The sequence below is a fragment of the Orycteropus afer genome, unplaced genomic scaffold, assembly GCF_000298275.1.
Source record: "Orycteropus afer afer isolate SDZICR_OR568_19922 unplaced genomic scaffold, OryAfe1.0 scaffold00087, whole genome shotgun sequence".
NCBI lineage: Eukaryota > Metazoa > Chordata > Mammalia > Tubulidentata > Orycteropodidae > Orycteropus > Orycteropus afer.
Genome location: NW_006921674.1, coordinates 8,528,102 through 8,549,879, shown reverse-complemented (window position 1 = coordinate 8,549,879; position 21,778 = coordinate 8,528,102). Strand labels below are relative to the sequence as shown.

The 21,778-nt window shown below is 45.1% G+C and overlaps 1 protein-coding gene across 1 annotated transcript in view; it reads left to right on the top strand.

The window, feature by feature from the left end:
- Nucleotides 1–271: 271 nt before the first annotated feature.
- SIM1 (SIM bHLH transcription factor 1) overlaps nucleotides 272–21,778 on the top strand; it is an 88,011-nt gene continuing 66,504 nt past the window's right edge. The window contains exons 1-8 of the mRNA XM_007942264.1: nucleotides 272–446; nucleotides 10,210–10,292; nucleotides 13,880–13,969; nucleotides 14,481–14,589; nucleotides 14,708–14,793; nucleotides 15,449–15,648; nucleotides 15,864–15,970; nucleotides 16,667–16,814. Coding sequence (XP_007940455.1) covers nucleotides 272–446; nucleotides 10,210–10,292; nucleotides 13,880–13,969; nucleotides 14,481–14,589; nucleotides 14,708–14,793; nucleotides 15,449–15,648; nucleotides 15,864–15,970; nucleotides 16,667–16,814 — 998 coding nt within the window. The remainder of the gene's footprint in view (nucleotides 447–10,209; nucleotides 10,293–13,879; nucleotides 13,970–14,480; nucleotides 14,590–14,707; nucleotides 14,794–15,448; nucleotides 15,649–15,863; nucleotides 15,971–16,666; nucleotides 16,815–21,778) is intronic.

The following is a 21,778-nucleotide window of genomic DNA, read 5'->3' as shown; positions in this document are numbered from 1 at the left end:
ATACCCGGAGCCCCCCAGGATTGCCCCAATTGCTGTGGATCAGCGACTTTCCTGTACTCGCATCGCACGTTTTCCAGCAAAATATTTCCATTTCTCAGCTTTGGTCTTTTACGATAATCAGTTCATTCTCTCCGGTGCAAAGACTTCAACCTCTTCATTCGAAGCATGCTTTATATTTTTGTCAAATATGATCTCTAATTGAAAGTTTATTTTTGGTTTTGGATGAATCTGTGGAGCTTACGTTGTAAGAAAAAAGGGAGAACGAGACACAATGAAAGAGAAGTCCAAAAATGCCGCCCGGACTAGGAGAGAGAAGGAAAACAGTGAATTTTATGAACTGGCTAAATTACTGCCTTTGCCCTCGGCTATCACCTCGCAGCTGGACAAAGCATCCATAATCAGACTTACTACCAGCTATCTCAAAATGAGAGTGGTGTTCCCAGAAGGTAAGTGACTTTGCCCTCATAGAATTTCAGAAGAGGTACAGGATTTGCCAGACAGTGAGACTAGACCAGTGGGTACAGAAATGCATACACATTTACACCCATACGTTCTGCAAAAGGGAAGTTTAGCCTAGCTGCTTCTACTTCCCCATGAATACTTTCTCTTCAGTTGATCAGTTATGTTTGGTTGGGAAGCGGCCCAACAGTGCTTTTGTCAACACTTCAGATACTGGACTCAATAGAAAGTACTACTAATCCAAACATGACTTTCTTTTTTATTCTACTTGTTAGAATTGTATCCAGTAGAAAGCAGGAGCACTGCCAAATTCTTGTATTTTTGCTAGGTATAGATCCACTTATGTTCATGGAGCTAACTAGCAAAGCTAGAAAATAATTTCTGTATTTCTACAGTTCTACAAACTAGGAACAGGCATATTTGTGAATAAGCATGTCCTGTTAATTTACACTGATTTTTGACTGCTATAGCAAATTCATTCTGGATTTTCAAGACTTTCATGGATTCTGAAATTAAGTCTGGGGCTTGTTAACTTGCAAATCTTAGCTTGATATTATTTTTTATTTAGGTCAGTCCTGAAATACATCAGGTCAAATTTTGATTGCTGTCCTACTTAGAAAATATCATCTAGGTGGCAGTTGGCAAACAGATCTTGGGATGTTGTCTAGACCCACTAGTTAGAATTGTTGAGCTGCTGACATGATTTAAAACTTGAATTTAGATGATCAAGATTCACTGTGCAAAGACAGAGCAGCCTTGTGAGAACACTTCCCTGTACAAAACCATTTTACATTCACTAGGAAAAGGGCACTGTCTCCTCCATGTATCCTTCTTTTCCTTTACCTTCACCCAAATAGCATTAACAGATTTTAGTTTATTTTTATTACTATTATTATTATTTAGATTTGTCTTTGCTGGGGGAGGGAGGATTCAGAAATGTAGAGGAGGGAATACTATACAAACAAACCAAAATCCAAAAGAGAGAGAGAATCCTGCTTATTTCCAAATCAGAATTTATTTGACTGTAGATGTTTATGTTGTGGATTTTAGGTATTTGGATTTAAAATATATATATAAGGAACGAGGGGGACGGAATCATCGTTTTGGGTTTGCTTGATCTTGGCAGAAAAGTTATTTCCCGAGGCAAAAGCTTGCAAAATATGCCTCAAGTTAGTCAGAAATACTAAAGGAAAACTTTTAAAACATAGTTCAATTCTACTCCAAAATTGTAAGTACTGTTACAGACGTTTTGTCTTAAAGCTTGAGCAGTTCTCTTCACCTGACCCTAAAAACCACAGGAGGAGAGGGATCGAAGCGTAAAGTATCTGAAAAGTTAGAAATAGCAGGGAGGATTTATATATTAAAAAACATACTTGCCATTCAAACTGTACTGGGAATTGCTGGTGGGAAAATCACTATTATACACACTGCCTTCTGTTTTAAAAAGAGATCTCGATGCCTTTTATACTGTCAGCACCTACTTTATAAAAATAAAGCTAACGCGAACTCCGCTGGCCGCGCGGTTCCTAACAGGATTATTAGCAGTGATTTGTCAGCCCCTCCGGTCTCAGTGGGCTCCCTTTCTGCGTGATTTCTAGCGAGTCTCGTCAATTATCGGTGCCGTTGTCGCTCGCTGTTTGATCAGAAGCAGCATATGGTGCAGCTTGTGGGGCTGCGAGTAATCGCAGGACGAGAACAGCTAGTCCGCGTCCTCAGGCTGGCGCGTAGCCGCACCCGGAGTCGCCGGGCTCGTGTGTGTCGTGCAGAGTCTAGCAGGCGTAGCCCCGGAGGGGTTCTGCTTGTTTTTGTTGTTGTTGTTGTGTGTGTGTGTGTTTAAGAGAGCAAGCTTTCTTGTTTAATTAAGTGCTAACTTCACGAATTTTAAATCACGAGATAAATAGGGACAAAAAGCAAACTTTTAACGCCTACTTCTCAGTTTTTTGTTTTGTTTTGTTTTGCAAGAGAGCTCTGGTGAAGAATCCCACTGAAATCTCTCTTGAAGGCCAGGCCATCCCCACTGGCTATTTTAACAGCGACCCTGCTTTCTGCAGTCCCCACCTTCCACCCTTCGGCCCCTCCCGTCTATCCCTTCTCCTGTGGGTGAGTGTGAGTTTATGGGGAGGAAGGGGATGGACGATGTGCGAACTCCGTGCACATCATTTATTTCTACAGCTACTGTTGAGCTCATAACTCATTCACAGCCTACACCTGGTGAGTTAGGCAGGGTCATCTGAACAGCTGGCTTCTAGGGATAAGGTTTTAATTTTGAGGGTTGAATTGGCTTCAGAAACCCCAAACCCACACAAGCTCTTTAAAAATAGGAAAGAACAATAAAAGCAAACGAAGCAAAAACACAACTTTAAAAAAAAAAAAAAAAAAAAAATCGTGAGCCGCAGAACCAGGCATAACCTGCAGGGGGTGCCAGATTTGGGTTCAGCAAAGTCCGAGAGTGGACAAGATAGGGGACCATAGAAGCGGGAGAAAGTGAGCCCTTTATATTGGATTAATCTTTTTCAATAATGAGAAATAGAGACAACTAATTTGAAGATAGGAGCTCTGGTAGTGTGGTGCCTAATGCATTTTACTGCTAACCAAAAGGCTGGCTGCCGGTTCAAACCCATCAGCCACTCCTAGGAAGGAAAGTTGGGCAATCTACTTCCATAGTGAAACCGCCTCAGAAACCCAAGGAGGGGTCTCTGTGAGTCGGTCCGACTCCACGACACATAACAACAACAATTTGCAGATGAAAATGATCTTTACATTGCTCTTGAATGTACATAGTAGGTCTTCAATAAAGTTTTAAGAATGGGATCAAGAGTTATTTCAACGTGGGAACCATCATATCACATGTCATTTATTTTTTTCCCAGGTACATAATCTAAAATAACTGTAAATCTGGTGTCACTCCTTAGCTATAAGCATAACAATGTATCACTTCACTACTTTTGCTCGTATCACATTTCAACCATGATACCCTGTAACACCAAAAAGGCTAGAAAGTTAAATCAACAAACAAAGCCTTTCCATGCTTACGCCAGAAAGAAAAAAAAAAAAAAAAAAAAACCTCAAAATTGAGCTCATTCTGCACTCAGCCTATTGCTGAATACATCACCACACCCTCTAGCATCTAGTAGCTTCCTTGTCTGGGCAAAAGTTTCAGTTTTATTACCTGAGTAGATAAAATTGAGCTGTTGGGGAATGTGAGAAAAAGAACCTGTATTTGTTAAGAATAAAGCATTAAATTGCAGGTTTCATAGTTTTTTTTTTTTTAATTACTATGAAGTAATTAAAACTGCATCTCTCCCAATTGGTAACATTCTATTCTAATATTGCCTTTCAAAGGAAAAGTTGAGGCATCTAGAAATGTATAAATCTTTGATTTGATCATATCCAGAAAGATAGATTTAAAAAAAAAAAAGAGAGTGTTTGGTTTTATTTGCATGCAAGATAGGACTCATTCATCTAATATACATATATATTTGAGGAGCTCCAGTGGCATAGTGCCTAAGGCATTTGACTGCTAACCAGAAGGCTGGTGGTTCAAACCCACCAGCCACTCCTCGGAAAGAAGACTGGGCAATCTACTTCTGTAGTGATACCGCCTGGCAAGGAGAGGTAGTTATGAGTTGGGTCTGACTTGAGGGCAGGGATTTTTTTTTTTTTTTGAGCTATAATGAAATTTTTACTGCACGCGTAGTAGTTTGCAGAATAACCTTTAAAAGGATCGAGCATATTTTCAAATCTATAGCCATTCAAAATCTTGGTAACATTACACTACCATTTTACAGTCAAGATTTCTTGATGAAATAAAAATAATCACAACGTTGAAATTAGTAACTGCTCAAAAAAGAGAGTCTCTCCAAAGGTTGGAAAGTCTAGGATGATTAAGTAACCCTCCACAGACACTTTCACCTTAAGAGTGAAATTCTTAATGGCATTATATTTTTTGAGGTCAAGAACTGAAAGAGAAAAAGAGGCCCCATTTCCCACGTGGATCGGTGATTTAAAGCTGTTTTTCTTGCTGTTCAAGGAAATGATTGAGCATTAGATTTCAATGTTTATTTTTTTACAGAAGTTTTTCTCATTTAAAAGCCTTTAAGCACAGTTTACACTCCATGCTGGTTTTCTCTGTTTAATTCCAGTTTTGATGTTGACTTAAAATGTGGAGTGCAGAACTAAACTCTGTGCACAGCATTTGCAAGGCAGATTTATGTTCTGGAAATTGTAGATTAGATCAATGCAAGAAATTCTTTTTTTCTTTAAAGGGAGGGATCATTAATGAAAACAATAACAAAAACATGGCATCATAAAGCTAGGTCACGGTACAGTCACCCACCTGAAGCTGAAACTGGCCTTGATATCTAAGCAAGTTTTCAGTTCTGAGGAGAGAGAGCTTGACAGCTTCGAGCTTTTGCAGACATAAATGTGAACAGTATCTGAACAACGAGCAGATTCTTGTGGCTTTTCTCTGTTGGGCCAGGTATTACTCAGGACAATAAGATATGGACCCTGCTGACACCTACATGATTTCAGCGGGCCAGCCACTGTCAGTCCCGGATCCATGGAATTTTAAATTTTGTGTGGATGAGGAGAAACCTCAATTATGTAGAAATGGGCTTGTTGCACTGAAAGTGCTAAATCGGTGTCTGAGGATTGCGGAGCAAACCACCTTTGCAGGTAGCCCTACCACATGGGCGACCCCTACTCAGAGTCTTTCCCCTTGGTGACTAATGCCAGACAGTTACCAGCGACGGTGCGGAGGCCTCAACACGTCTCCCGCAAGGCTCAGCGCGCACAGCCCGGGAGCTTTTGCGCCACAGCGGGGCGGGTCGTCTTGGCTCACCCCTGCTCTCCGGGTGGCGGCGGCCCGCGATCCCGCCTGCCTTACTTCCAGAGGCCGCAGCTGGGGGTGTGCCTCAAGCTCGAGGCCTCCTCGCAGGGGCCGTAGACTGTGCCTTTCAGCCCTGGGACAAGGCGGGTGTAAGTCTTAGACGCCCCACCCTCCCGCCCCAAGCAGTGGCATCCTCGATGGGGGCCCGCTTCCGCTGTCCGTCCTGCAGCAGCCAGGCCACTACCCAGCCAACCAGCTGCCGCCTAAACCTTAAGCCAAGATTGCGCCCGAGAGAGCCGTTCCCGCAAGGAAGTGCTCAGTCCGACCGTCTAGGGCCCCGCGGCCAAGTAGAACCTTAGCAGGATGCTCCTGCGTTGCAGCGAGGGCCTATCCGCCTCGCCCAAGAGGGCCTCCTTGGCGGCGGCATGGCTAAGACCGGAACAGGCTCAAAGGCCGGGAGTCCTGGGCTGACACGCTTGACGCATTTCAGTCGCCACACACTGCATTTTCTTTTCCACGATTTAGTCACGATCTGGCGGAATCCTGCCACCCCTCTTCCTGCAGTTCACGTCCTCTTGCTCAGGCTTAGCCCCAGGCTCGGGCCCCCCTACGGAGCCGAAGCACAGGAGCTGGAGCGCAACTGGGGCTCAGAAAGCGGGTCAGGGAAGACGGTTCCCGCTGTGACCCGCGGCCTCCACTCCAGATATACACTAATACTGGGGAATCCTCTGGGAGGCCTGGGCGGAGGTAGACGCTTCGTACACGAGGTGGAGACCGGGCAGAGCTGAGGGACTAGGTCTGTCCCCAGAGGCGGCCGAAGCCCTCTCGAGCTTAGCTACACCCGTCTGTGTGGCCCGGGAGGGCCGCAGGAGGGGCAGACCCCAGACTCGGAGAAGGGGGCGGGTGCACCTCGGTTCTTGAAGCATCATCCTCTTGCCTAGAGACTACTCCGGACGCGCGGTCCAGCTGAGCACGCCCATTCTCTCTTCCAAGGAGATCCTAAATGCTGTGGCGCCCAGAGCCCGAACGTAAAGACTGCTTGGTGCATCCGACCCTGGGAAGGCTTGGACAATGCGTTTTTGGCAGGGGCACTTAGACCCTGCACGATACGCGGGATTTGGGTTTCCTTCCCTGGGCCAGGCTCCTCCCTCACATCCCAGGCCTGCGGGGAAACCCAAGTGGCAGAACCAAACCCCTCAGACACCTAAAGTTAAGAGCGTGACCTCAAAGGGCTTTTCCCACTGCTGTCACCAAGTTGCAGTGCGGTCGTGGGACAGCTCCCCCACCCCACCCTCAGTCTCACTGCCTAAAAACACATATCGCGATCAGTTGAGGAGAAGGCGGCTCAGGAAACCAGTACGAAGGCGACATGTATCTCTTAAAATATAGTGTTTATTTATTTTGAAAAAAGAAACAGTGGAACAAGCCTCTTATGCTCCTCTTCCTGTTTGAGTGAAGGAGGCGATGATGCCCGGTCTGTAATCTATATTTTGTCAAGAGTGTGCAACTCATTCTGAAGGAAAAGCTCGATCAATTTATTTTTGCTGCTTGCAATCACACAGCTGGGTGAGGCTTTGAGCTCACGCTAGACTGGGGCTCATCATTCATTCGCCAAGAACGGGCCTAAATGGTGCCTGTGGGATTAGGTCAATTTTAGTGGATCTACTTCGCCTCATTTGGTTACTAATTGGTTTCTTGTTTTATAAATCGAAATCTCATTTTCAGGAAATTACAAAACCCGTGCAGTCAGTCCATTGTGGTAATCCTTGGGTCAGGGGGTATTTAAATGGAAATGGCTCAACCAGGCACTGTGGTAAAGCAACAGTGAAACTTCCCCGGGTTTTCTCATGAAATGTGAGCTAGCCCTTAGATCCATAATAGATACATCCCTTCTAATGCTACTTATGTAAATATGGTAAACCAGACTTTAAGGGAAGAGGGAGGCCAGCGAGAAGTAAAATTTATCTGCTAAAGTTAATGTGACATATCTTGGAAATCGTCCAAAATAGATTATGTTTTCCTTTGTCTTCGGCCACTTTAGCTCGGGAAAATCCTTTTGTCTAAAACCCGATTTAGTTATCGCCTCCCTCACAGAGCTCCTTTTCTCCTTTGCAAACCTCCATTCCCTCGGCATCGCCGAATTACAAGAGAATCTTTAGATCTTGTTCCCACTGTAATCCCGCCGCAAAGGGAGCTGGTTTCCTCCTCATTTTAAACAGACAATCAAAGGATTTGCGAATTTTCTGCGGTAGGTCAAGTGCAGCAACGAAATCTCAGCTTACCCCCTTGCCAGCGGAAATTGGGTGCGGGAACGAGTCACCGCAGGCAGGAGTCGAGGGGGGCCAGGGAGAGGGTCTCTGGCACACTCTGGGATTCTTGGGAAGTGGGACCCCTTACTGGGGCTTGGGGAGGCCTCCTCAGCACCGTGAGGGGTGAGAGTAGCCCTGGTAATGGGTCAGGAAAACGGGGCAGGTAGACAAGGGCTGCCAATCGCTTATAAAACATTAACTCAGGCACAATCCTGTGACGGAGATTTCGACAGAGAATTTAAAGAGAAGGCAACGCTCCGTGAAAGCAAAAGGTTTCTTAAAAGGTGGGAAGTAGGGTCGGGTGAGAGTGAGAGAGGGCCCTGTTAACCTGAGTTTGGATCAGTTGTTTATTAACCTGAGGGGAAGTCTTATTTTTCCTCGTAGGCGCATACTAATGAGGCCGTAACCTGGGACAACAAGCGGCCGAGGCCTGCGCCAGGAGTTCGGAACCAGTATTTAACCCCAAGCCTAGCTAGGGGGATTTGCGAATGGTTCAAGTGGGAAGGCCGCTCCCGAACATCTTATCGCCGCTCGGGAGGCCCCTCAGAGTTTTAGAATATCGATTTTTTTTTTTTTTTTTTTTTTTGCCCCAGCACAGGTTTCGCACCCTGAGGGGAGCCCAGGGAGGGATGTCCAGAGACACAATGCAACCGTGGCCATCTCGGTGACCCCCCCAAGCGAAAGCCCTGGCCCCTCGCCCCTGCGAAGCTTTGGGATTTTAGGCTTCTGTGGGGTCCAAGGGCGTCCAAGGGCAGGCGCCACTCGAGATCTTGCCTCTCTCAACTGGGTCCTTTCCTCGCCTGCCTGCCGGGCTCAGGCCCAGCGCAGCCTCCCGAGCCAACCCCATCCGGCTACTTCTTCAGAGCGTGTGTTTGTAAAGAGGTGGGGGAGGGTGAGAAATGAGCACATTGTGCCAGAAACCAAGGAGAGGAACAGCTAGCCTGAGACTGGAAGAGCGAAGGGAAGGTAATAAGGAGGGATGTGTTCAGGCAGCTGTGTCGGGGGCGAGGGTCCTTCCAGAGCAGTGCAGGAAGACCACAGGGACCAGGGCAGAGGAGTCACTCTGGGAAGGGAAACGGGCGGGCTGAAGAGGCAGGCGGGGTTGGCTAGACTTGAAGGAGGCAGAAGAGTCCGAGAGCGGGTGGGAGCATCGGTGTTTGCAGAGTGGTGAGGAAATCGTTAGATTTATTTAGATGTGCAAACACCCGGAAAGACCCGATTCGAGTTAAGAGGCGCTCACGGCTACTAGTTGCCTGGATTTTGATCGCTTACTTCCTAAGAAGCAGCTCCTGGTGAACACCTTTTAAGAATTCAACTCCACGTTTTATTCTGAAAGACCCGCCCCCTCCCCATATTACAATACAAGTATGTTTGTCATTATGCACTTCATAGTAATTCGCCCCTTAGTGCAGTAAAGGGTTTTGTTTTGTTTTGTGGTCATGTTGCCTTGTTTAATGGTGTAAGCATAAAATGGCTTATTCACCTAGCTAAAATAATTTCAGCAGCAACCCTTTAAAAGATGTTACCCATAAGCAGTTTAACCACGGTCTCTGCAAGGTTCTTCTGCGTTAGTTTTCATTTTCTTTTCTGCAAACAGGTACAGTAGCAGACTCCGTGTTATTGTATGTTATTATTATTTAATATTTTTCAGTCTGAGAGTCTTGGGCATTTAGTTTTTAGGTATTATTGGAGAAATAATTCGTGACACTGCCTCGAACGATCTTAACGTGGTAGCACTAAGGACAGAAATCTTTGTTAATAGGTGATGCACCTGGGAGATAGAGAAATTGAGTAATTCTCTGTATCCTGAAGGGAACTAAGGTATTGCTAAGAAAGAAGGTGCCAGAACCTCAAAGTAACTAACTTAAGAAAAAACGGTGCGTTTTCTTTCTTTCCTTTTCTTTCTTTCTTTCTTTTCTTTTTTTTTTTTTTTTTTTTTGGTAGGGAGGAGTAGGGTGGATGTTAGAGGCCGGGTGCTAGAAGTAGAAAGGCAAAGGGACAAGGATTGCGTAGGAATGCTGTCACTGGAAGCCATTCGCACCCAAACGGATTTTTTTCCAAAAGGGATTAAAGTCAGAGGCTGAGGGGAGGAGAATGGCGGGAGAGCCCGGCAGCCAATCAGAAAGTCCGGAGGGACCCGCTGGACTGGGCCCGCCGCCTTAAGTTGTTCGGGTCTGACTGTGGCGTTCGCTGGATGTGGGAACATCTTCCAGCTCATGATAAGGATGATGATGAAAACCTTGGGCGAGAAATAAAGTGCCCCTCACTTCCGTAAACGGACAAGTGAACCTACTCAAAAGTTGTCTCTGGGGTACGGTGTCTGGGGCTCCTCCAGGTAAGGTTGCCCTCAGACTTGGCCACTTAGCGTCCGGTCAGTGAGGAGGGGGAAGGTTGTGGAGGTCCCTGCCCTGAGAAAACCAGGCGGGTTGCGGAGGGACTCTGACCTCTGCTTAACCTTGTAGGAGCTTGTTGGGCGGAGCCGAAATTTACCGGCTCGGAGCCCGCGCTGTGGTGGGGTATAGCCCCGGAACCCGCAAGGTCTCTGATGGCGTGTTTAGACAGAACCGCGGCACTACTCCCAACATTGCCAGCGTCTCTGTGTCTCCACAGGGCTCGGCGAGGCGTGGGGCCACTCGAGTCGGACCAGCCCCCTGGACAACGTGGGCCGCGAGCTGGGCTCCCACCTGCTCCAGGTACCTGCGCGGGCCTCCGGGTGGCGCATGTTCGTGCAGGCGCAAGTGCTTGGTTCTGCGCTGGACTTCTTGTTTTCCAGGAAAAGGGGATGCGGCCTGGACGTGGCCTTCTCGCATCCCCAACACCTCCTCCAAAATGAAAGCGTTTAGCCTTTTAACCTCCCTCGGTGTGGTAGCGCCTTGCGAGGTCGCGAGGGCATCAAGGTGACAACGGTGGGTTTCCTTGAGAGGCCGGCAAGGCCCCAGCAATACGGCTGGACCTAGTGAGGGTGGTTGTTGTTGTTTGTTGTTATTTGCCATCGAGTCGGCTCCGACTCATAAGCCATTTGACACCATTCAGCTGAGGAAACCGGAGCGTCCCGGGCAAGCCGCCGAGGACGGGCTGCAAAATTGCCCGAAATGAAACATTTACACAGGAAATAATGGGAATCTGGTAGAAATGCCCATCAGTGCTTTAAGCCCCTACATTCCAGATCCAGCTGTGTCTGCAACTCTTTTCATCTCCTCGCTGTAGTTCACCGGCTCTCTCCTCTCTCCACGCGCCCTCAGCCAGGCCAGCCCAGGCCGTGTACAGATTCTCGCGTATACACACCACAAGATAATGAGTTTAACCAATGTGAGACGTCCATTACCGCGCTGTTTGCAGTGCACACCGTTTTAAATTGCCCGTTGCCCGCTTAAGTCGCAGAGCAAATATTTAAAATAGTAAAATTCCCAGTGGCATTTTTAGGCTTGACACTTGTCCTCTACCCTGCACCCCCTGTATTATTATTCAAGTCCACCACGAGCTCCTTGCGTGGAAGGCTCGAACCTAAGCAGTTGCTGGCAAAGCTTAGCTGGTGCTCCCTCGTGGGCTAGAACTATCAACTCCAGCACCTCCCGGCAGAAGAGCTACAGCCTTTTTGTTCTACCTCTACCCCACCCTTCCTCCCCCTCCCCCCCCAGATGCAGAAGAAATCATTTCACGGAGCAAAGAGAGGCCTTGGGGGGCATTCTATCATTGGTCTGGCTGTCAGACCTCTGAATTCATCTAGAAAGTTGCTATCCCTTTCTCTCCCACAGTCACCTTCTATCAGATGTCCCTGGCCCTCTCACCAATCTTTCCATATTCCCATCTAATTCTCCTCAGAAATAAACAAAAGAACAAACCAGTCTGTCACCCCTTCTAGCTCTTGCTTACTTTTCCTCTTTCCTGCAGTTCCACACCCCTGTCTATTTACAAATCCAGTGTGAGAAGCTCATCTCTTATCCTACCTCAACTAGTTCATTCCACAAATATAAGCAGACTAACTCTAAGCCAGACAGAAAACCTTGCCCTTATGGGGTTTACATTCTAAAGAGAGAAGACTTGCAAACCTACACAGGTGCACTGTGTAAATGTACTAGGTTGTGTAGGCCCTATGGAGAAAAATAAAAAAGGGAATAAAGAAGGCTGTGTTTGAGTGGAGGGAGCTATGGTGGTGCAGTGCCTAAGGCATTTTATTCCTAACCAGAAGGTTGGCAGTTCAAACCCACCAGCCCCTCCACCAAAGGAAGATGGGGCAATCTACTTCTGTAAAGATTTACAGCCTTGGAAACCAATGGGGGTTGCTATGAGTTGGAATAGACTCCATGGCAGTGAGTTTGGTCTTATGGTTTATGTTTGAGTGGTGCTATTTGAAATGGGTTGGTCAGAGAAGACCTCAGTGAGAAGGTGACATTCAAGCAAAGACCAGAAAGAAGTTATATGGCTGATTGCTCCTCCTTGACATTTTCCTCCTCCCATGGTTTCTCAAATAGTGTGATTTTACAGATTCTTCTCGTTGTTCCCTGTTGGCACATCTTTGATTTTGTACTAGTTGATCTGTAAATGCTGGGGTTTCTCCAGAGTTCAAGCTTTGTTTCTCCTTGTACAGGCTTAAGACTTCCTGGGTGATCTTAGCCAACATCACCACCTCAACTACCTTCCCCACATGTTCATGATCTACAGTCTAGACTCTCCTGAGCTCTGGATCTCTATTTTCTAAGGTCAACTGTACACACCCAAATGGAAATCTTCATTCACCCCAAATTTAGCATCTCCAAGACAAAAATTCATTATCTCCATCTCTCAGACTCCCACTCATACAAAATCACACCATGGTTCCTTAAATTTCCAGTCTTGGCTAGTAGTGTCATCCTCTGCTCAATGGCAATCCCTAAAGCCTTGAATTCAGCCTCACCTTCTCTTTTTGTCACCAAATAGCATGGATTCCAAAGCCAGAACTACTTGAATTAGACTCTCCTGGGCCCCTATTCCCCTGTGACCTCCCAAGCTCAGGTTTGACTAGCTTTGCTTGAGATACCCTGTTCTGATCTCTTCATTCCCACTCCTTCCTCTTATAGGTCACTATCTGTACTCTGCCATGAAAACACACACACACACACACACACTCTCTTAGTCATTCTATTCCTTTGCTTAGAAACCTCTGTTGGAACCCTGATGCCTACAGGAGTAACTAAAAATTCCTCATACTGCCATCCCAAATTCTCCAAAACTACTCCAGTGTACTTCCTCAGCTCCATGTGATATACACTAAATTGATAACCCCAGAAAACACTAGACCCACTTTCCCCCTCATTCCCTGTCTTTGCTCATGCCATTTCTTCTGCCCAGTATGCTTTTCTTCCCTTCATCAGTCCAAATTTCTTCTTTGAGGCTCTGCTCAATCATCAACACTTTTAAGGCCTCTCTGATTGTCCCCCGGGATGCTGGCTATTCTGTACAGGAGTTAGCGTTGTCTATTCTGCTGTGTGCTTATTATATCTGTCTTCAGGCCAGTCAACCTCACTGGACTTTGAGCTCCTTGAGAGAGCAGAATCTGACTTATCCTTGTCTCTACTGCCTGGACTGAGGCCTCATTCACAAGGATAAAGGATAATTGGACAGTGAAAGTCCAATACTCTCATGGAGAGCTTGTCAGTTTGACGCATCATTGTAAACACACACACACACACACACACACACACACACTATAGCACTCCTTTATGGATTTTCTGACCATAAAGCCTCTTGTTTCCTGAATTCCACTCTCCTGGACTCTCTCCAGAGCCACTGGCTAGCTCCCGTCTGTCTCCAGATGTTTCAGACTGTAGGACTTCCATGTTGCCCTGTGCCTGCTGCTATGAATCTCTTCCAGACCCTGTTGGTACTCTTATAGGGTGCTGCCTCTATGGAACATTCCAAGACTGATACAGGAGACCTCTGGTTCTTTCAGTGACCATTGTCCCAAGATCTTAGCCCATTTCTTACTGCAGACTGTGAATTTGTTTCAGAATGTCTGTGTATGTTACAGATGTGTTCATTTTGTCCATCCTGGTGAATGTTGACTCTTGTCCACCAATTCTTTTAGATCCCTCCCTGTGTGTTGCACATCCCCAGGCACTGACTGTCAATTAACAAAAGAGGAGACCCTTTGGGCTGGTTTTCTAAACACTGCTTCCTGCCAGTTCCTCTTCCATTCATCTGGCTGCACTTCTAGCTCAACCTCTCAATTTCTGCCTCCCTTCCCCAATTTATCTAGACTGGCCTAGAGGGGTCTCCATTTACTCTGTTTCTGCCTCTCCAGACCCTGGATGGCTTCATCTTCGTGGTGGCCCCAGATGGGAAAATCATGTACATCTCGGAGACAGCCTCAGTCCACCTGGGTCTTTCTCAGGTAGGTGGGGGGAGCGGAGTCTGCACCTCCAGCCTGAATCTTCACATTTACAGCTAGAGGAAGAGACAAAAAGGGGTTGATTTTTCTAAAGGCTTTCATATCTGCAATTCTGGGGCTAGAAGCAACTCAGTTTTGGCAGGCAGCCTAAGTCTTTAAATGAGTGTGGATCTATCCACTCCTGGACTTCTCTTATCCTTTAACTTCCACCTCTCGCCCAAATAATGGTTATGATTTTGAGTCTGTGGGAAGCACTGTGAGAGACAATTACATCCTTTATCTTACATTGTTCTTACCAGAATATTGCCAGGGGCTGCTATTATTTTCATCTCTTAGATAAGGAAAGTGAGGTTTAGATAGGCTGGGATAAATAGCAAGCAGCAGACTTGGAATTAGAACTCAGGGCTGACTCCAGAGTTGCAACTTTTATCCCCATTTCTTGCAAACCCCTGGCTCTCTCCCCACCTAAGGGGTAGTCCACCATCACAGGATAGTGATACTTTCCTCTTTACAGGTTGAGCTGACTGGGAACAGTATTTATGAATACATCCACCCAGCTGATCACGACGAGATGACAGCAGTACTCACAGCCCACCAGCCCTACCACTCTCACTTCGTGCAGGGTAAGGACCCCATCACATCCTGTGTTTAGCCTCTCCTCAGTTGGTAGTCACAGGCATTGCCACATTGTGCCACCTGCCTATCTCACATCCTGTGCCCGTCTCTGCTCCTCTCTCCCAGAGTATGAGATAGAACGCTCTTTTTTCCTGAGAATGAAGTGTGTCTTGGCGAAGAGGAATGCGGGTCTCACCTGCGGTGGCTACAAGGTGAGTGGCTGAGTGGGAAGCTTGAAGCCTCGTGGAGGCTGTGTGCAGGACACCCAGATCAGGAGGAGTGGGCAGGAGGTACTTGAAGCTCTGGGAGGAGGGTGCCCCTGCGTGAGTCAAATTGCTGCTGGCTGGGACGTTCCTCTGGGTCATTAAACTTTGTGTGAACACCTGGGCACTAAGCTTTAGGATTGAATCTGACTGGGTCAGGATACTGCTGGACTCTGGGGGCTCTTAATCTGGGGCCTGCAGATGAGCCTTAGGGTCCTGCAAGCATCTGAACGCAACAGTAACTTCTGTGGATTGTCAGAGTCTACTGATAGAGTCAGTTTTTAATCTGCAGAATACTTAAGAACGAGTGCGTTAGCTCAGAGTGGTGGTTCTCAAGTTTAATGCAATTCCAGGGGCCCACCTGGTGTCGGGATGTGAACCGGTTGTCAGGATCTAGCCCTGTGCATTTTTATGAGCTCCCAGGTAGTCCAGTGCAATGATGCAGTCACCCCCTTGAGATACCTCCGAGTACCAATGACTTTGGACACTTTAGTGCAGGGCATGGCCCACACAGCGTTTGTGGAAGAGGAAAGTCTCACCAATCCCTCCCTGCACTTTTCTGGGTGCATCTTGGCTGTGGCTGAGTCTTGCTCCCTCACCACAGGTCATTCACTGCAGCGGGTACCTGAAGATCCGCCAGTACAGCCTGGATATGTCCCCCTTCGACGGCTGCTACCAGAACGTGGGTCTAGTGGCGGTAGGCCACTCACTGCCGCCCAGCGCTGTTACAGAGATAAAGCTGCACAGCAATATGTTCATGTTCCGCGCCAGCCTGGACATGAAACTCATCTTCCTTGACTCCAGGTGGGCGGGCACTAGCAAAAAGGGTAGCCCCTTTCAGGGAGAGCTGCCCTGCTCTGTGCTGGACAACTTCCCGTAGAGCTTATGAGCCCTCTATATAAGTGAGGTGACAGACCTGCCCTGTGAAATGAAGTCATTCATCTAGGTCTGAGATGCCTGTCTGGGGTGGGGGGCAAACCTGCAACCCACACTCACCAGGCAGGGATTGTTCTCCGCAGGGTGGCAGAGCTGACGGGGTATGAGCCTCAGGACCTGATTGAGAAGACCCTATACCACCACGTGCATGGCTGCGACACCTTCCACCTGCGCTGCGCTCACCACCTGCGTAAGACCGCGTCCTGCCCCGCATTGGACAGCTTCCGCACGTCCCTGGGCGGGAGAACCGTTTACAACCCACAGGAAGCAGACGGGTGGGACTCCCCTGGGAAGGGGTAGTGTGAGGCCGCGCTGGGATACCTGGCCCCCACTAAGTTTCTCCAGCATCCCTGGGACGTAAACAAAGGCTGATGGGACTTTTCTAGGCGAACTCCCCGCCTCCAGAGGTCTTATTTTCCTATTGACGTCCTCCTCTCCTCCTCCTCCCCCCGCACCAAAGAAACAAACAAAAACTTAGGCTAGTCCACTTAGCTCCCGCGCATTGACTCGCCTGGGCTTTTGATATAATTTTGAACTTAATGTCCCAGAACAGGGAACGTGAGGTTGGATTATATCTGTTTAGACTCTTCCTTCTTTCTGCAGTTAGAAAATTGAATCTACCGGAAGTCTTCACCTTTAGGTGTTCTCCTTTTGCTAAAGTGATGCTATCGGCAGCCCCATTAACTATCCATGAGGGGGAGATAGGATTGGATGCAAATCAACTGGACAATCAATGCGTTGGAGAATCTTCCTGTTGTTTCTCCTTCCTGCCTGACTCCTGTAGTAGGTCCCACAAGGGACACCCACCTCCGCCACCAGGGGTTGCACTTGGCACCGGCCTGGGTTGGGCTTCTTCACCACACTCTGCCTTCTGTTTCCCTATCAGTGTTGGTGAAGGGGCAGGTGACCACCAAGTACTACAGGTTCCTGGCGAAGCACGGCGGTTGGGTGTGGGTGCAGAGCTACGCGACCATAGTGCACAACAGCCGTTCGTCCAGGCCACACTGCATCGTCAGCGTCAACTACGTCCTCACGTGAGTGGCCGCTAGGGATGCCTCACGCCCACTCTGGGCCACTCGGGCCACAGGAGGGTGCGGGCGGCGGGCGCGGCCCGGCCACACGAGGCCGGACTCCACTGGGGAGACGGTGTGGCCTCCGAGTGCTGGCTGCACTTCGAGGAGGCAGCTCCAGTGCTTTCATCTTTCTGAAGAGGCAGCCTTCGTTGTTTTTTAGAGAATGATTTAGGAGTTTTTCCATCCACAGTCTTACTTGCTTTCTACTCTCTCTTTTTTAACCTTTTAAACGAACTCTGCATTGAATAAAACTTAATGCGGCAGAAAGGGAAAAAAAAAAAAAAAAAAAAAAAAAAAAGGAACGGGCCGACGTACGGAGCCATTTATGGTTAACAAACAGGACATCTGTTTCACTTTTTCAAATCTGGGGTTTGAAGTTCTTAATTTTAACCAGAGTCTCCAGTCAAAGTTAAGAGTTCTGAGAGAGTGTTTCTTTCCCTGAACCACAAAGTGGGTTTAAGTGACCAGGAGGGTCTGACTTTTACCCCAGAAAGCAAAGGGACCGGAGCTAATGCTGCAAGTCTTGGCCGGCGCCCAGGCCCTGCGCGTGGTGCTGCGGCTTTTCGGTGTGAGGAGTCCTGCTGGCGATGCCACCTGCGGGAGCGGCTGGCCCGGCGGCTGCATTTTAGCCTTATTCTTTCTGGAAACAATAATCGTTTCTAGTTGCCGGTGTGGCCCTGCAGGCTGATCACGTGACCTGGTGTGTGGCTGGTGAAGAAAGCACGTTCTGTATAATGTTTGTGGAAGTCGAATTGCTTAGGGTTGAAGCCCTTATGAAGAACCCTTTTGTGTACGCAGTTGCCATTTTGATAGAGGTTGAAATTCTTGTGATTTTAGGGGACCTCCGGAGTTATTTACTTTGGAAGCGTTGACACAACAGGCACTTAGTACAAATGCTATTTTGACATTAGGAAGTTGGTTAAGGTGTGCTGTTCGGAATCCGACTTGATTAATTTCACGGTATTCTAAATTGCCAAATTAAAAATGTAGTAGATGGAAATATTATGCTTGGCAATAAAAGTATTTACTCTGCGCCCTGTTTAATAAGAAAATATAATTCAACAGACTTGGAAAATGACTTTGGTTTGGATGAGGATTCAGTGTTCAAGAATAATAATAGCTGGTTATTAAGAAGAGTCTTTCTCTTATTTTAGTAAACAGTGTTAAAGTAAATACTGTTAGATTTAGTAATAGCAAGAAGGCTGTGGATTTTAACAGAGCAGAAATCATACCAATGTTTTGGGTATCATGAAACAAAGCCATCTATTTTATAAATGCAGTTTGTTATATTATTAAAATAAACATAAGAGAAAATGGCAAAGCATAATTCATAAAAGAGGCCACTCTGTGCAACATAAGTATTAAAGGGTGAAAAATTATGTCTGCTTACCATGGAAAGGAAATGGACATTCTTTAAGAAGGTGCTTTGTATGTCTGAGACATCACAAGCATTATACATACACTCTGTTCTCTGGTGGGTGCCTGTGGTTAGTAATCATTTTTTATCAAACAGCAGGGTATATAGTCACACAGACCCATATAAATGATCAGAATGCAAGTTAGACCTCCCAATGGGTAAACTTAATTTATGTTTGGAGTCATTTTGAAATATTCTGTTTTGTTTCCCAGTGAATAAGTGTACTTTCTTTTCTGTGTTGACTCTGTCGTTTTTCACTTTACACACTTCTACAGAACTGCAGAATTAGACTACCAGCTTTACATAAGATTAAAAAGATGTAATGAGGATAAATAAATGATTTATAAAAGGAAAAATCGCATGACATGCATTTTCCTGAATGTTTTATACCACCAAATGAAAATAGAAATAAACATGCAGGCGCATGTATACACAAGCACACAAGATGAAAAGCTGAAATTGATTACCATTTTATGACTCTGCAGCTCCAATTCTTTGGATAAAAATTCTTAGGACAATTTTTATGGCTGCAAATGTGGAAACTGCCTTAGACAAAATGTCATCAAGTGGCTCTGTGTGTGTTGACAGGATTTTCATAATGAACAGGTTACAGTTTGTTTGATGTGTATATCGCACATCAGGCTGGAAGTTACTAATTTACATTGTCTTAGCAAATTAAATAGATGGCTATTGATTCTCCATGGTAGCAGTGAACTACCACATACATTTGTTTTCAGGGCTAACTCTCTATGAAGACTGAGAATGATAAGTGAATTATTTCCAAATACACCACCTTTAAATCACAAGCCCCCAAATAATTTTGCATGCCAGATGTTTTCCAAATTTAAACACTTTAATGGCATATATTTTGAAGGGATTTCATGTCACCAAAATAGCAATTTTAAGTGAGTGTTGGACACATGAGAGTATAACTTTTGGTAGAAGCTACTTTCATAAGAAGCTCATTTTTCTAAATTCCTGATGTTAAATTTATTGCTGAAGTTTAAAAAATGGCTAGAAAAAAGTCATATTATCTAACAGAAGCACCAATGAGTAGAAATATTCCATAACTTTGTTTTAACAAGCAGCTGCAAGAGTGCAGATAAGAGAACTGGATGGTTTAGAGGCAGGTGGTGTATGCCCTCGCACTTTTACTGGCTCTTGTATGACTGCCATGTGTCCTGAAAATCTGGAGAGGGGAGTAAGAAGATGCTGTGATTAAATTTTAAGAATTCTTATTCAATGTAGCTCCTATCACTCTTCATTAGAATGTCAGAAAAATAATTACTGACAGTTTATGATTTTCTATGCCACACACATATACACTGGTAACTTTATGACAATTTTTGAAAGCAAATTTTAAGTGTCCACAGAGTTTGAATTAAATGTTAAGTATGATAGGCCCTGCTTTCTGATTATTTTCAAGAGGATAGATGAGTGGTTAGTGTCTGGTAACAGTGAATATTGGGAAAAGTCCAGAAAGGTAGAGAGTAAAAGGAAAGTATACTGTGTAAAGACTTAATTTTTCTTAAATTTATATTTCCTTGAACTTAATTAGAAGCATTAATTATTCAACATGACAAACATTAGGACTTAATGTGAAAAAAATTGAAAATGAGGAACACCCAATAAACAATAAAAAGTATTTTCTAAGAAAACGAGAGTCTTAGCTTGCTTTATATTTCTAGACTTCATTTGTTTTTAAAATAAGAAATATGTGTACTTTTAAAGACAAGGACACTTTTACCTTTGTTTTGTATTAACAGCTAAACCAGTGAAGGGTAAAAATTCTGTGTTAAAATATGTTAAAACTTATTATAAACTTTTGAAAGATATAGAAAAGTTGAAATAATAATACAATACAATACACATTTTCTACCTTCAACAGTAGTTAACATTGTACTCTATTTGCTTTATGTCTTTCTGTCTATATATGTGTTTATTTATATGTGTATTTCTCTCACTGAATAATTTCAAAGTAATCTACAGATATCTTGATACTTCATGCTTAAGTAGCATTCTCCTACATAACCATTGTGCTACTTAAAATGGCACATTTAGAAGTGTTCAAAATTATTGCATGTAGAAGCTTGCAAAAATATAGATGGGATCTAGTTCACTGATGTCATTAAATACAATCTCCCACTAATATTCATCAAGTACCCATTGATATATGACCTCTAGTAGACCAATCAATATACAGTATTCTGTGAGGAGATTCCTCACAGAATGTACATTTGGTGCTCCATATCCTTGGGTTATGCATCAACCGATTTAACCAACCGTGGATAAAAAATACTGAAGGGAGTGGGAAGTAATTAAATGGTAAATATTCCTCAAAGGCTAAGAGGGAGTGGAAAGTGCTATTTACATAACATTTAAATTATATTAGGTATTATAAGGGAGCTCTGGTGGCATAGTGCCTAAGGCACTTGACTGCTAACCAGAAGGCAGGAGGTTCAAACCCACCAGCCACTCCTCGGAAGGAAGGTTGGGCAATCCTACTTCTGCAGTGATACTGCCTCATAAACTCAAGGAGGGGTCGCTATGAGTCCGGGCTGACTCAACGGCACATAACAATAACAACAGGTATTATAAGTAATTTGGAGATGATTTAAAGTATACAGAAAGATGTTCGTAGGTTATATGCAAATGTTATGTCACTTTATATAAGGGACTTTAACATCAGGGATTTTGGTATATTCGAGGGTCTTAGAATCAATCCCCTGGGGATACTGAGGGACAACTGTAATTATAAATGTTAGTGTATTTAAAACTATATTTCTAGTGCAGATACTCTGATATTATGACTAGAAAGCAAGAGATTAGATATAGGTAGTAATTTGGTAATTTTGGACTCAGACAAATTGAATATCTTCTGCCATTTTCTGTTGGTAAATAGGGCTTCTCTTTTTACTTCCTAAGTTTAGTATAGAACACTGTTTTGGTGAAAAATCTCACAAGATCTTTTAAAGTGATTCAAAGAGCACAGGAAGTAATTTTCTGTGTTAAAATTTCTTTCAGTGTTACTAGAAGCAGAACAAATACAGACAATTCCTATTAGTGGCATTCGTAATACTATCTTCTAAACACCGACTTTAAATTTGTAGAATTTCTTCATGTCAAAGAAAAAAAGAAAAGAGGTTCTCTACATCCTAGTTGTTGCACGTCCTATAATTTTTTGTTCTTGTTTGCATAAAACCATTGTAGTTCTCACAAAAAGAATTTTAAAATGTTAGTGTACTTTGTGAATATAAAACCTTAAGTGCTCCTACCATGAAGAAGTAAACATTAAAATAAACTCTATCACAAGTAATGGGGTTTGAAATGTATCTTAATTCTGAATTAAAAGAACTTTGTTGTTGTTATGTGTGGTCAAATCAGACCTGACTCATAGCGACCCCTCCTTGGGTTTCCAAGGCAGTATCACTACAGGAGTAGATTGCCCAACCTTCCTTCTGAGGAGTGGCTGGTGGGTTTGAACCACCAGCCTTCTGGTTAGCAGTCA